Here is a 15,952-nt window from a genome sequence, read left to right on the forward strand (position 1 = left end):
TACTACTATACTATTTCTATACAACTAATATACTATTTCTGTACTACTACTATACTATTTCTATACTACTACTATACTATTTCTATACTACTACTATACTATTTCTATACTACTACTATACTATTTCTATACTACTAATATACTATTTCTATACAACTACTATACTATTTCTATACTACTAATATACTGTTTCTATACTACTAATATACTATTTCTATACTACTAATATACTATTTCTATACAACTACTATACTATTTCTATACTACTACTATACTATTTCTATACAACTAATATACTATTTCTGTACTACTACTATACTATTTCTATACTACTACTATACTATTTCTGTACTACTACTATACTATTTCTGTACTACTACTATACTATTTCTATACTACTAATGTACTATTTCTATACAACTAATATACTATTTCTATACTACTACTATACTATTTCTATACTACTAATATACTATTTCTATACTACTACTATACTATTTCTATACTACTAATATACTATTTCTATACAACTACTATACTATTTCTATACTACTACTATACTATTTCTATACTACTAATGTACTATTTCTATACAACTAATATACTATTTCTACACTACTACTATACTATTTCTATACAACTAATATACTATTTCTATACTACTACTATACTATTTCTATACTAATATACTATTTCTATACAACTACTATACTATTTCTATACTACTACTATACTATTTCTATACTACTGCTATACTATTTATATACTACTACTATACTATTTCTATACTAATATACTATTTCTATACTACTACTATACTATTCCTATGCTACTACTATACTATTTCTATACTACTATACTATTTCTATACTACTACTATACTATTTCTATACTACTGCTATACTATTTCTATACTACTGCTATACTATTTATATACTACTACTATACTATTTCTATACTGCTATACTATTTCTATACTACTAATGCGTATGCTACACTACTAATGAATACACTCTACTATTACTTTACTATTAATACATATACTATATTACTAATAAATATACTATTACTATACTACAAATGAATATACTCTCCGCCACTGCTACTATACTACCAGTATACCACTGCTACTATATTACCACTATACCACTGCTACTATACTACTGCTATACCACTGCTACTATACTACCACGGTTACTATTCTACCACTGTTACTATACTACCACTATGCCACTGTTACTATACTACCACTGCTACTATACTACCACTATGCCACTGTTACTATTCTACCACTGTTACTATACTACCACTATGCCACTGTTACTATACTACCACTGCTACTATACTACCACTATGCCACTGTTACTATACTACCACTGTTACTATACTACCACTATGCCACTGTTACTATTCTACCACTGTTACTATACTACCACTATGCCACTGTTACTATACTACCACTGTTACTATACTGCCACTGCTACTATACTACCACTGTTACTATACTACCACTATACCACTGTTACTATACTACCACTGTTACTATACTGCCACTATGCCACTGCTACTATACTACCACTGTTACTATACTACCACTATACCACTGCTACTATACTACCACTATACCACTGCTACTATACTACCACTGTTACTATGCCACTGTTACTATACTACCACTGCTACTATACTGCCACTATGCCACTGCTACTATACTACTGCTATACCACTGCTACTATACTACCACTGGTACAATACTACCACTATGCCACCACTATACCACTGCTACTGTACTACCACTGCTAGTATACTGCCACTATGCCACTGCTACTATACTACCACTGGTACTATACTACCACTATGCCACCACCATACCACTGCTACTCTACTACCACTGTTACTATACTACCACTATGCCACTGTTACTATACTACCACTGTTACTATACTACCACTATGCCACTGCTACTATACTACCACTATACCACCGCCACTATACTACCACTGGTACAATACTACCACTATGCCACCACTATACCACTGCTACTCTACTACCACTGCTACTATACTACCACTATGCCACTGTTACTATACTACCACTATGCCACTGGTACAATACTACCACTATGCCACCACCATACCACTGCTACTCTACTACCACTGCTACTATACTACCACTTCTACTATACTACCACTATACCACTGCTACTATACTACCACTATACCACTGCTACTATACTACCACTATACCACTGCTACTATACTACCACTATACCACTGCTACTATACTACCACTATACCACTGCTACTATACTACCACTATACCACTGCTACTATACTGCCACTATACCACTGCTACTATACTACCACTATGCCACTGTTACTATACTACCACTGCTAGTATACTGCCACCATACCACTGCTACTATACTACCACTGCTACTATACTACCACTTCTACTATACTACCACTATAACATTGCTACTATACCACCACTATACCACTGCTACTATAATACCACTATACCACTGCTACTATACTACCACCATACCACTGCTACTATACTACCACTATACCACTGCTACTATACTACCACTATACCACTGCTACTATACTACCACTATACCACTGCACTATACTACCACTATACCACTGCTACTATACTACCACTATGCCACTGCTACTATACTGCCACTGTACCACTGCTACTGTACTACCACTATACCACTGCTACTATACTACCACTATACCATTGCTACTATACTACCACTGCTACTATACTACCACTGCTACTATACTACCACTATACCACTGCTACTATAATACCACCATACCACTGCTACTATACTACCACTATACCATTGCTACTATATTACCACCATACCACTGCTACTATACTACCACCATATCATTGCTACTATACTACCACCATACAACTGCTACCATAATATCACTATACCACTGCTACTGTAATACCACCATACCATTGCTACTATACTACCACTATACCATTGCTACTATACTACCACTATACCATTGCTACTATACTACCACTATACCATTGCATTATACTACCACTATACCACTGCTACTATACTACCACTATACCATTGCTACTATACTACCACCATACCACTGCTACTATACTACCACCATACCACTGCTACTATACTACCACTATACCACTGCCACTATACTACCACTATACCACTGCTACTATACTACCACTATACCACTGCACTATACTACCACTATACCACTGCTACTATACTACCACGATACCACTGCTACTATACTACCACCATACCACTGCTACTATACTACCACTATACCACTGCTACTATACTACCACTATACCACTGTACTATACTACCACCATACCACTGCTACTATACTACCACCATACCACTGCTACTATACTACCACTATACCACTGCTACTATACTACCACTATACCACTGCTACTATACTACCACTATACCACTGCTACTATACTACCACCATACCACTGCTACTATACTACCACTATACCACTGCTACTATACTACCACTATACCACTGCTACTATACTACCACTGTACCACTGATATTATTTTCCAGTACAGACCTCTGAGAGACTGCTGAGCTTAACAAAAACAGTAACCGTGTGTGTGTTCCTCCAGGGGTGTATTCCCACCATGGCCCGCGCTGTAGTGGTCAACGCTGCCCAGCTGGCCTCCTACTCTCAGAGCAAACAGGCTCTTATAGAGACAGGTAACCCCTAACCTCTAATTCTAACCCACTTCCGAGTCCCCAACAACCGATGGTTTAGTTATATAGCAGGTTAGGAGAACTCCTTTCTCTTCTAAAAGATGGGTTAGGGTGTGGTTCTCCTAGATGGGTTAGGGTGTGGTTCCCCTAGATGGGTTAGGGTGTGGTTCCCCTAGATGGGTTAAGGTGTGGTTCCCCTAGATGGGTTAGGGTGTGGTTCCCCTAGATGGGTTAGGGTGTGGTTCCCCTAGATGGGTTAGGGTGTGGTTCCCCTAGGTGGGTTAGGGTGTGGTTCTCCTAGGTGGGTTAGGGTGTGGTTCCCCTAGATGGGTTAGGGTGTGGTTCCCCTAGATGGGTTAGGGTGTGGTTCTCCTAGATGGGTTAGGGTGTGTTTCTCCTAGATGGGTTAGGGTGTGGTTCCCCTAGATGGGTTAGGGTGTGGTTCCCCTAGATGGGTTAGGGTGTGGTTCCCCTAGATGGGTTAGGGTGTGGTTCCCCTAGATGGGTTAGGGTGTGGTTCCCCTAGATGGGTTAGGGTGTGTTTCTCCTAGATGGGTTAGGGTGTGGTTCCCCTAGATGGGTTAGGGTGTGTTTCTCCTAGATGGGTTAGGGTGTGTTTCTCCTAGATGGGTTAGGGTGTGGTTCTCCTAGATGGGTTAGGGTGTGGTTCCCCTAGATGGGTTAGGGTGTGGTTCCCCTAGATGGGTTAGGGTGTGGTTCCCCTAGATGGGTTAGGGTGTGGTTCCCCTAGATGGGTTAGGGTGTGTTTCTCCTAGATGGGTTAGGGTGTGGTTCCCCTAGATGGGTTAGGGTGTGTTTCCCCTAGATGGGTTAGGGTGTGTTTCCCCTAGATGGGTTAGGGTGTGTTTCCCCTAGATGGGTTAGGGTGTGGTTCCCCTAGATGGGTTAGGGTGTGGTTCCCCTAGATGGGTTAGGGTGTGTTTCTCCTAGAAGGGTTAGGGTGTGGTTCCCCTAGATGGGTTAGGGTGTGGTTCCCCTAGATGGGTTAGGGTGTGGTTCCCCTAGATGGGTTAGGGTGTGTTTCCCCTATATGGGTTAGGGTGTGTTTCCCCTATATGGGTTAGGGTGTGTTTCTCCTAGATGGGTTAGGGTGTGGTTCTCCTAGATGGGTTAGGGTGTGGTTCCCCTAGATGGGTTAGGGTGTGGTTCTCCTAGATGGGTTAGGGTGTGGTTCTCCTAGATGGGTTAGGGTGTGGTTCTCCTAGGTGGGTTAGGGTGTGGTTCCCCTAGATGGGTTAGGGTGTGGTTCTCCTAGATGGGTTAGGGTGTGGTTCTCCTAGGTGGGTTAGGGTGTGTTTCTCCTAGGTGGGTTAGGGTGTGGTTCTCCTAGATGGGTTAGGGTGTGGTTCTCCTAGGTGGGTTAGGGTGTGGTTCCCCTAGATGGGTTAGGGTGTGGTTCTCCTAGATGGGTTAGGGTGTGGTTCTCCTAGATGGGTTAGGGTGTGGTTCCCCTAGGTGGGTTAGGGTGTGGTTCTCCTAGATGGGTTAGGGTGTGGTTCTCCTAGGTGGGTTAGGGTGTGGTTCTCCTAGGTGGGTTAGGGTGTGGTTCTCCTAGGTGGGTTAGGGTGTGGTTCTCCTAGGTGGGTTAGGGTGTGGTTCTCCTAGATGGGTTAGGGTGTGGTTCTCCTAGATGGGTTAGGGTGTGGTTCCCCTAGATGGGTTAGGGTGTGGTTCCCCTAGATGGGTTAGGTTGTGGTTCTCCTAGGTGGGTTAGGGTGTGTTTCTCCTAGATGGGTTAGGGTGTGGTTCTCCTAGATGGGTTAGGGTGTGGTTCCCCTAGATGGGTTAGGGTGTGTTTCCTACAGCAATCCATTCATTTTGAATAACTTCTCTTCCCCCCCCAGGGTATTTTGTGGACGGTATCTTCCTCCATTTCTGTGCCAGTATGATCAGTGGCCTGGTAACCACGGCAGCGTCCATGCCCGTCGACATCGTCAAGACCAGGATTCAGAACATGAGAATGATAGATGGAAAACCAGAGTTTAAGAATGGCCTGGTAAGTTATAACTACACTGAGTAAACAAAACATTAAGAACACCTGCTCTTTCCGTGACAGACTGACCAGGTGAATCCAGGTGAAATCTATGATCCCTTATTGAGGCCACTTATTAAATCCACTTCAGTCAGTGTAGATGAAGGGGAGGAGACGGGGTTAAAGAAGGATTTTTATGGACATTAGATTGTGTGTGTGCCATTCGAAGGGTGAATGGGCAAGACAAAATATTTAACTGCCTATGAACGGGGTATGGTAGTAGGTGCCTTTGAACAGGGTATGGTAGTAGGTGCCTTTGAACAGGGTATGGTAGTAGGTTCCAGGTTTGTGTCAAGAACTGCAGCGCTGCTGGGTTTTTCACGCTCAACAGTTTCCTGTCTGTATCAACAACGGTCCACCACCCAAAGGACATCCAGACAACTTGACACAACTGTGAGAAGCGTTGGAGTCAACGATGGGCCAGAACAAAAAGCCTGAACGACTTGGGTCACGTCTCTGGCCACCGACCCAATAGAACGAAAGACCAACTGGATGAAATAGTATGAATAAATTCTTCAAAATAACTTCTCCAATGAAAACGTCCATTATTTGAATATGTTGGTAATATGTTGGTAACACACTGTAGAAAAGTGAAGCGGACTTTGTCTCGGGGCTAACAACATTGGCAATATATCCTCCAAACACCAACTTCTCGGGCATTATCACTTCATATATAAGATAATATATATTATTCATATTCAGCACCAGTCCAAAGTTTTGACACCTACTCATTCCATGGTTTTTATTTTGACTACTAGAATAATAGTGAAGACATAAAAACTATGAAATAACACACATGGAATCATGGTGTAACCAAAAAAGTATTAAACAAATCAAAATATATTTGAGATTCTTCAAAGTAGCCACCCTTTGCCTTGATGACAGCTTTGCACACACTTGGCATTCTCTCAACCAGCTTCACCTGGAATGCTTTTCCAACCGTCTTGAAGGAGTTCCCACATATGCTGAGCACTTGTTGGCTGCTTTTCCTTCACTCTGCAGTCCAACTCATTCCAAAGCATCTCAATTGGGTTGAGGTCGGATGATTGTGGAGGCCAGGTCATCTGATGCAGCACTCCATCACTCTCCTTCTTGGTCATAAATCCCTTACACAGCTTGGAGGTGAGTTGAGTCATTGTCCTGTTGAAAAACAAATGATAGTCCCACTAAGAGCAAACCAGATGGGATGGTGTATCGCTACAGAATGCTGTGGTAGTCATGCAGGTTAAGTGTGCCTTGAATTCTAAATAAATCAATGTCACCAGCAAAGCACCATCACACCACCTCCTCCATGCTTCACAGTGGGAACCACACATGCGGAGATCATCTGTTCACCTACTCTGCGTCGGAACCAAACATCTCAAATTTGGAATCATCAGACCGAAGGACAGATTTCCACCGGTCTAATGTCCATTGCTTGTGTTTCTTGGCCCAAGCAAGTCTCATCTTGGTGTCCTTTAGTAGTGGTTTCTTTGCAGCAAAACCATGAAGGCCTGATTCATGCAGTCTCCTCTGAACAGTAGATGGTGTCTGTTACTTGAACTCTGTGAAGCATTTGGGCTGCAACCTGAGGTGCAGTTAACTGTAATGAACTTATCCTCTGCAGCAGAGGTAACTCTGGGTCTTCCTTTCCTGTGGCGGTCCTCATGAGAGCCAGTTTACTCTAATGAACTTATCCTCTGCAGCAGAGGTAACTCTGGGTCTTCCTTTCCTGTGGCGGTCCTCATGAGAGCCAGTTTACTCTAATGAACTTATCCTCTGCAGCAGAGGTAACTCTGGGTCTTCCTTTCCTGTGGCGGTCCTCATGAGAGACAGTTAACTCTAATGAACTTATCCTCTGCAGCAGAGGTAACTCTGGGTCTTCCTTTCCTGTGGCGGTCCTCATGAGAGACAGTTAACTCTAATGAACTTATCCTCTGCAGCAGAGGTAACTCTGGGTCTTCCTTTCCTGTGGCGGTCCTCATGAGAGACAGTTTACTCTAATGAACTTATCCTCTGCAGCAGAGGTAACTCTGGGTCTTCCTTTCCTGTGGCGGTCCTCATGAGAGCCAGTTTACTCTAATGAACTTATCCTCTGCAGCAGAGGTAACTCTGGGTCTTCCTTTCCTGTGGCGGTCCTCATGAGAGACAGTTAACTCTAATGAACTTATCCTCTGCAGCAGAGGTAACTATGGGTCTTCCTTTCCTGAGGCGGTCCTCATGAGAGCCAGGTAACTCTAATGAACTTATCCTCTGCAGCAGAGGTAACTATGGGTCTTCCTTTCCTGAGGCGGTCCTCATGAGAGACAGTTAACTCTAATGAACTGATCCTCTGCAGCAGAGGTAACTCTTGGTCTTCCTTTCCTGTGGCGGTCCTCATGAGAGCCAGTTAACTCTAATGAACTTATCCTCTGCAGCAGAGGTAACTATGGGTCTTCCTTTCCTGTGGCGGTCCTCATGAGAGCCAGGTAACTCTAATGAACTTATCCTCTGCAGCAGAGGTAACTCTGGGTCTTCCTTTCCTGTGGCGGTCCTCATGAGAGCCAGTTAACTCTAATGAACTTATCCTCTGCAGCAGAGGTAACTCTGGGTCTTCCTTTCCTGTGGCGGTCCTCATGAGAGACAGTTAACTCTAATGAACTTATCCTCTGCAGCAGAGGTAACTCTGGGTCTTCCTTTCCTGTGGTGGTCCTCATGAGAGCCAGTTTACTCTAATGATCTTATCCTCTGCAGCAGAGGTAACTCTGGGTCTTCCTTTCCTGTGGCGGTCCTCATGAGAGACAGTTAACTCTAATGAACTTATCCTCTGCAGCAGAGGTAACTCTGGGTCTTCCTTTCCTGTGGCGGTCCTCATGAGAGACAGTTTACTCTAATGAACTTATCCTCTGCAGCAGAGGTAACTCTGGGTCTTCCTTTCCTGTGGCGGTCCTCATGAGAGCCAGTTTACTCTAATGAACTTATCCTCTGCAGCAGAGGTAACTCTGGGTCTTCCTTTCCTGTGGCGGTCCTCATGAGAGCCAGGTAACTCTAATGAACTTATCCTCTGCAGCAGAGGTAACTATGGGTCTTCCTTTCCTGAGGCGGTCCTCATGAGAGCCAGGTAACTCTAATGAACTTATCCTCTGCAGCAGAGGTAACTCTTGGTCTTCCTTTCCTGTGGCGGTCCTCATGAGAGACAGTTAACTCTAATGAACTTATCCTCTGCAGCAGAGGTAACTATGGGTCTTCCTTTCCTGTGGCGGTCCTCATGAGAGACAGTTAACTCTAATGAACTTATCCTCTGCAGCAGAGGTAACTCTGGGTCTTCCTTTCCTGAGGCGGTCCTCATGAGAGCCAGGTAACTCTAATGAACTTATCCTCTGCAGCAGAGGTAACTCTGGGTCTTCCTTTCCTGTGGCGGTCCTCATGAGAGCCAGGTAACTCTAATGAACTTATCCTCTGCAGCAGAAGTAACTATGGGTCTTCCTTTCCTGAGGCGGTCCTCATGAGAGCCAGGTAACTCTAATGAACTTATCCTCTGCAGCAGAGGTAACTATGGGTCTTCCTTTCCTGAGGCGGTCCTCATGAGAGACAGTTAACTCTAATGAACTGATCCTCTGCAGCAGAGGTAACTCTTGGTCTTCCTTTCCTGTGGCGGTCCTCATGAGAGCCAGTTAACTCTAATGAACTTATCCTCTGCAGCAGAGGTAACTATGGGTCTTCCTTTCCTGTGGCGGTCCTCATGAGAGCCAGGTAACTCTAATGAACTTATCCTCTGCAGCAGAGGTAACTCTGGGTCTTCCTTTCCTGTGGCGGTCCTCATGAGAGCCAGTTAACTCTAATGAACTTATCCTCTGCAGCAGAGGTAACTCTGGGTCTTCCTTTCCTGTGGCGGTCCTCATGAGAGCCAGTTTACTCTAATGAACTTATCCTCTGCAGCAGAGGTAACTCTGGGTCTTCCTTTCCTGTGGCGGTCCTCATGAGAGACAGTTAACTCTAATGAACTTATCCTCTGCAGCAGAGGTAACTCTGGGTCTTCCTTTCCTGTGGCGGTCCTCATGAGAGACAGTTAACTCTAATGAACTTATCCTCTGCAGCAGAGGTAACTCTGGGTCTTCCTTTCCTGTGGCGGTCCTCATGAGAGACAGTTTACTCTAATGAACTTATCCTCTGCAGCAGAGGTAACTCTGGGTCTTCCTTTCCTGTGGCGGTCCTCATGAGAGCCAGTTTACTCTAATGAACTTATCCTCTGCAGCAGAGGTAACTCTGGGTCTTCCTTTCCTGTGGCGGTCCTCATGAGAGACAGTTAACTCTAATGAACTTATCCTCTGCAGCAGAGGTAACTATGGGTCTTCCTTTCCTGAGGCGGTCCTCATGAGAGCCAGGTAACTCTAATGAACTTATCCTCTGCAGCAGAGGTAACTATGGGTCTTCCTTTCCTGAGGCGGTCCTCATGAGAGACAGTTAACTCTAATGAACTGATCCTCTGCAGCAGAGGTAACTCTGGGTCTTCCTTTCCTGTGGCGGTCCTCATGAGAGCCAGGTAACTCTAATGAACTTATCCTCTGCAGCAGAGGTAACTATGGGTCTTCCTTTCCTGAGGCGGTCCTCATGAGAGCCAGGTAACTCTAATGAACTTATCCTCTGCAGCAGAGGTAACTATGGGTCTTCCTTTCCTGAGGCGGTCCTCATGAGAGACAGTTAACTCTAATGAACTGATCCTCTGCAGCAGAGGTAACTCTTGGTCTTCCTTTCCTGTGGCGGTCCTCATGAGAGACAGTTAACTCTAATGAACTTATCCTCTGCAGCAGAGGTAACTATGGGTCTTCCTTTCCTGTGGCGGTCCTCATGAGAGACAGTTAACTCTAATGAACTTATCCTCTGCAGCAGAGGTAACTCTGGGTCTTCCTTTCCTGAGGCGGTCCTCATGAGAGCCAGGTAACTCTAATGAACTTATCCTCTGCAGCAGAGGTAACTCTGGGTCTTCCTTTCCTGAGGCGGTCCTCATGAGAGCCAGTTAACTCTAATGAACTTATCCTCTGCAGCAGAGGTAACTCTGGGTCTTCCTTTCCTGAGGCGGTCCTCATGAGAGCCAGTTAACTCTAATGAACTTATCCTCTGCAGCAGAGGTAACTCTGGGTCTTCCTTTCCTGTGGCGGTCCTCATGAGAGCCAGGTAACTCTAATGAACTTATCCTCTGCAGCAGAGGTAACTATGGGTCTTCCTTTCCTGAGGCGGTCCTCATGAGAGCCAGGTAACTCTAATGAACTTATCCTCTGCAGCAGAGGTAACTATGGGTCTTCCTTTCCTGAGGCGGTCCTCATGAGAGACAGTTAACTCTAATGAACTGATCCTCTGCAGCAGAGGTAACTCTTGGTCTTCCTTTCCTGTGGCGGTCCTCATGAGAGACAGTTAACTCTAATGAACTTATCCTCTGCAGCAGAGGTAACTATGGGTCTTCCTTTCCTGTGGCGGTCCTCATGAGAGACAGTTAACTCTAATGAACTTATCCTCTGCAGCAGAGGTAACTCTGGGTCTTCCTTTCCTGAGGCGGTCCTCATGAGAGCCAGGTAACTCTAATGAACTTATCCTCTGCAGCAGAGGTAACTCTGGGTCTTCCTTTCCTGAGGCGGTCCTCATGAGAGCCAGTTAACTCTAATGAACTTATCCTCTGCAGCAGAGGTAACTCTGGGTCTTCCTTTCCTGAGGCGGTCCTCATGAGAGCCAGTTAACTCTAATGAACTTATCCTCTGCAGCAGAGGTAACTCTGGGTCTTCCTTTCCTGTGGCGGTCCTCATGAGAGCCAGTTTACTCTAATGAACTTATCCTCTGCAGCAGAGGTAACTCTGGGTCTTCCTTTCCTGTGGCGGTCCTCATGAGAGCCAGGTAACTCTAATGAACTTATCCTCTGCAGCAGAGGTAACTCTGGGTCTTCCTTTCCTGTGGCGGTCCTCATGAGAGCCAGTTAACTCTAATGAACTTATCCTCTGCAGCAGAGGTAACTCTGGGTCTTCCTTTCCTGTGGCGGTCCTCATGAGAGCCAGTTAACTCTAATGAACTTATCCTCTGCAGCAGAGGTAACTCTGGGTCTTCCTTTCCTGAGGCGGTCCTCATGAGAGCCAGTTAACTCTAATGAACTTATCCTCTGCAGCAGAGGTAACTCTGGGTCTTCCTTTCCTGTGGCGGTCCTCATGAGAGCCAGTTTACTCTAATGAACTTATCCTCTGCAGCAGAGGTAACTCTGGGTCTTCCTTTCCTGTGGCGGTCCTCATGAGAGCCAGTTAACTCTAATGAACTTATCCTCTGCAGCAGAGGTAACTCTGGGTCTTCCTTTCCTGTGGCGGTCCTCATGAGAGCCAGTTTACTCTAATGAACTTATCCTCTGCAGCAGAGGTAACTCTGGGTCTTCCTTTCCTGTGGCGGTCCTCATGAGAGCCAGTTAACTCTAATGAACTTATCCTCTGCAGCAGAGGTAACTCTGGGTCTTCCTTTCCTGTGGCGGTCCTCATGAGAGCCAGTTAACTCTAATGAACTTATCCTCTGCAGCAGAGGTAACTCTTGGTCTTCCTTTCCTGTGGCGGTCCTCATGAGAGCCAGTTAACTCTAATGAACTTATCCTCTGCAGCAGAGGTAACTCTTGGTCTTCCTTTCCTGTGGCGGTCCTCATGAGAGCCAGGTAACTCTAATGAACTTATCCTCTGCAGCAGAGGTAACTCTGGGTCTTCCTTTCCTGTGGTGGTCCTCATGAGAGCCAGTTTACTCTAATGAACTTATCCTCTGCAGTAGAGGTAACTCTGGGTCTTCCTTTCCTGTGGCGGTCCTCATGAGAGACAGTTAACTCTAATGAACTTATCCTCTGCAGTAGAGGTAACTCTGGGTCTTCCTTTCCTGTGGCGGTCCTCATGAGAGCCAGTTTCATCATAGCACTTTTTGTGACTGCACTTGACATTTTCCGGATTAACTGACCTTCATGTCTCTTAAAGTAATGATGGACTGACCTTCATGTCTCTTAAAGTAATGATGGACTGACCTTCATGTCTTAAAGTAATGATGGACTGACCTTCATGTCTCTTAAAGTAATGATGGACTGACCTTCATGTCTCTTAAAGTAATGATGGACTGACCTTCATGTCTTAAAGTAATGATTAACTGACCTTCATGTCTCTTAAAGTAATGATGGACTGACCTTCATGTCTCTTAAAGTAATGATGGACTGACCTTCATGTCTTAAAGTAATGATTAACTGACCTTCATGTCTTAAAGTAATGATGGACTGACCTTCATGTCTTAAAGTAATGATTAACTGACCTTCATGTCTCTTAAAGTAATGATGGACTGACCTTCATGTCTTAAAGTAATGATGGACTGATCTTCATGTCTTAAAGTAATGATGGACTGACCTTCATGTCTTAAAGTAATGATGGACTGACCTTCATGTCTCTTAAAGTAATGATGGACTGACCTTCATGTCTTAAAGTAATGATGGACTGACCTTCATGTCTTAAAGTAATGATGGACTGACCTTCATGTCTTAAAGTAATGATGGACTGACCTTCATGTCTTAAAGTAATGTCGGACTGTCGTTTCTCTTTGCTTATTTGAGCTGTTCTTGCCATAATATGGACTTAGTATTTGGTAAAAGACCATCTTCTGTATACCTACCTTGTCACAACACAACTGATTGGCTCAAACGCATTCAGAAGGAAAGAAATTCCACAAATTAACTTTTAAGAAGGCACACCTGTTAATTGAAATGCATTCTAGGTGACTACCTCAAGAATCTGGAGTGTTGAAAGCTGTCATCAAGGTAAAGAGTGGCTACTTTTGAAGAATCTCAAATATAAAATTTGGATTGGTTTAACGCTTTTTGGTTACTACATGACTCCATATTCTATTTCATAGTTTTGACGTCTTCACTATTATTCCAGAATATATAAAATAGTACAAATGTAGAAACTCTTGAATGAGTAGGCGTGTCCAAATGACTGGTACTGTATATAATGACGGCCTGGTGAGTACTGAGTCCCTAAACACACCAATCCTGGGAAGGTCCGGTGGACGAACGTGTCAAACATGGCCTTAATCCCGGCCCAATAGAACGGGCCTTAATCCCGGCCCAATAGAACGGGCCTTAATCCCGGCCCAATAGAACGGGCCTTTAGCACCTGTCAATTTGGATCTTTCCCTTCAAGCTGAATCCTTATTGGTCAAACTGTCACGTCTGTTTGGGATATTACAACAAAAGTTACTGTAAACAACCACTTCTGACACCCCTGCCGGGTCTCCCTCTGACACCCCTGTCGGGTCTCCCTCTGACACCCCTGTCGGGTCTCCCTCTATTGAACAGCAGAATATGGCCATTTGTTTTGATGACGCGTGACGCTCCCCAGATCAGCTTCATCACCAAAATAAAAGCCATAACAACGGCCGTGGGGCGGACGGTGTCGCTGTTTCCCCTACTGCAGGTTCCATCTTTAAGCTGAGAAATCGATGCAGGACAAACTGATTTACTGTCTCCTCTCTCCCCCTACAGGACGTTCTGACCAGGGTGATCCTTAATGGAGGGTTTCTGTCTGTCTCCCCCTACAGGACGTCCTGACCAGGGTGATCCTTAATGAAGGGTTTCTGTCTGTCTCCCCCTACAGGACGTCCTGACCAGGGTGATCCTTAATGAAGGGTTCTTCTCTCTGTCTCCCCCTACAGGACGTCCTGACCAGGGTGATCCTTAATGAAGGGTTCTTCTCTCTGTCTCCCCCTACAGGACGTCCTGACCAGGGTGATCCCTAATGAAGGGTTTCTCTCTGTCTCCCCCTACAGGACGTCCTGACCAGGGTGATCCTTAATGAAGGGTTTCTCTCTGTCTCCCCCTACAGGACGTGTTGGCGAGGGTGATCCGTAATTAAGGGTTTCTCTCTGTCTCCCCCTACAGGACGTGTTGGCGAGGGTGATCCGTAATGAAGGGTTCTTCTCACTGTGGAAGGGTTTCACTCCATACTACGCCAGACTGGGACCTCACACTGTCCTCACATTCATCTTCCTGGAACAGATGAACAAGGCTTATAAAGTCTACTTCCTGGATTAGAGACAGGAGATATAAGGATTGGGAGGAAGGGAAGCTGATCTTAGTTCTGCACCTACGGGAAACTTCACCCCGGAGCAACACACACACACACACACACACACACACTCACTGAAGCAGGTGCACACTATACACACGGACAGACACTCCCTCATGTGTCATGTGAGTGACCTTTAACCCCTGTCATGTGACCTGACCCCATTGTGTATGTTCTGTTATTTTTACTGAAGGACACAGAACCTCAGAATGTACCATCTCAGCCCCCCCCCCCCCCCCTGCACAGGGCATATTGACACTTAGTACAGTCGTCCCCTCCCCCCACTATGGAACAGATGGCTGGCTGGAAAACCTTGATGATGACAAACAGATTAAAAATTGATTTATTTCTGAAAAACAAGGTTTTGTTTTTTGTTTATTTCACCTGCTGTTGATAACAATTTTCAGAATCTCCTATATCAGCTTTTCCCGCGCTCTGTCCTCGGTTGGGTTTTGCCTAAACACTACACAGCTGATTTCAAATGATCAAAGCTTGATGAGTAGTTGAATCAGCTGTGTAGTGCGAGGGCAAAAACCAAAACGTGCACCTCTTGGGGTCCTGAGGACCGAGGTTGGGAACAGCTGATCTAGGAGATTGGTGGATGGATTCATCAGTGATTTTAACACCAGATAATTGCTGGAAAGACTAGAACCAGCTCACACCTGCTTTTACTCTGATTTCTTAAAAATGATTTAAAAAGGAGTAGTTCTTTAAACCGACTCTGAACAAAAATATCAACGAGACATAAAACAATTTCAAAGAATTTACTGAGTTAGTTCATAAGGATGTCATGATATAGGATGTCATGATATAGGATGTCATGATATAGGTCTAGATAGTGTTTTACATAGGATCTCATGATATAGGATCTCATGATATAGGTCTAGATAGTGTTTTACATAGGATCTCATGATATAGGTCTAGATAGTGTTTTACATAGGATCTCATGATATAGGTCTAGATTGTGTTTTACATAGGATCTCATGATATAGGTCTAGATTGTGTTTTACATAGGATCTCATGATATAGGTTCTCATGATGTAGGTCTAGATAGTGTTTTACATAGGATCTCATGATAT

At 44.4% G+C, this 15,952-nt stretch overlaps 1 protein-coding gene across 2 annotated transcripts in view; it reads left to right on the plus strand.

The window, feature by feature from the left end:
* The window catches only part of LOC139415748 (solute carrier family 25 member 11), a 28,268-nt gene extending 13,038 nt beyond the window's left edge, over window positions 1-15,230 (plus strand). Inside the window, exons 5-7 of one of the 2 annotated variants that reach the window (XM_071163823.1) lie at window positions 3,659-3,749; window positions 5,612-5,763; window positions 14,687-15,230. In XM_071163823.1, coding sequence (XP_071019924.1) covers window positions 3,659-3,749; window positions 5,612-5,763; window positions 14,687-14,839 — 396 coding nt within the window. In that variant the 3' untranslated portion in view covers window positions 14,840-15,230. Of the gene's footprint in view, window positions 1-3,658; window positions 3,750-5,611; window positions 5,764-14,630 lie in introns of both variants that reach the window. The other variant, XM_071163824.1, reaches the window with a different exon arrangement.
* The last annotated feature ends 722 nt before the right edge of the window (window positions 15,231-15,952 follow it).

The sequence above is a fragment of the Oncorhynchus clarkii genome, chromosome 9, assembly GCF_045791955.1.
Source record: "Oncorhynchus clarkii lewisi isolate Uvic-CL-2024 chromosome 9, UVic_Ocla_1.0, whole genome shotgun sequence".
NCBI classification, from domain to species: domain Eukaryota; kingdom Metazoa; phylum Chordata; class Actinopteri; order Salmoniformes; family Salmonidae; genus Oncorhynchus; species Oncorhynchus clarkii.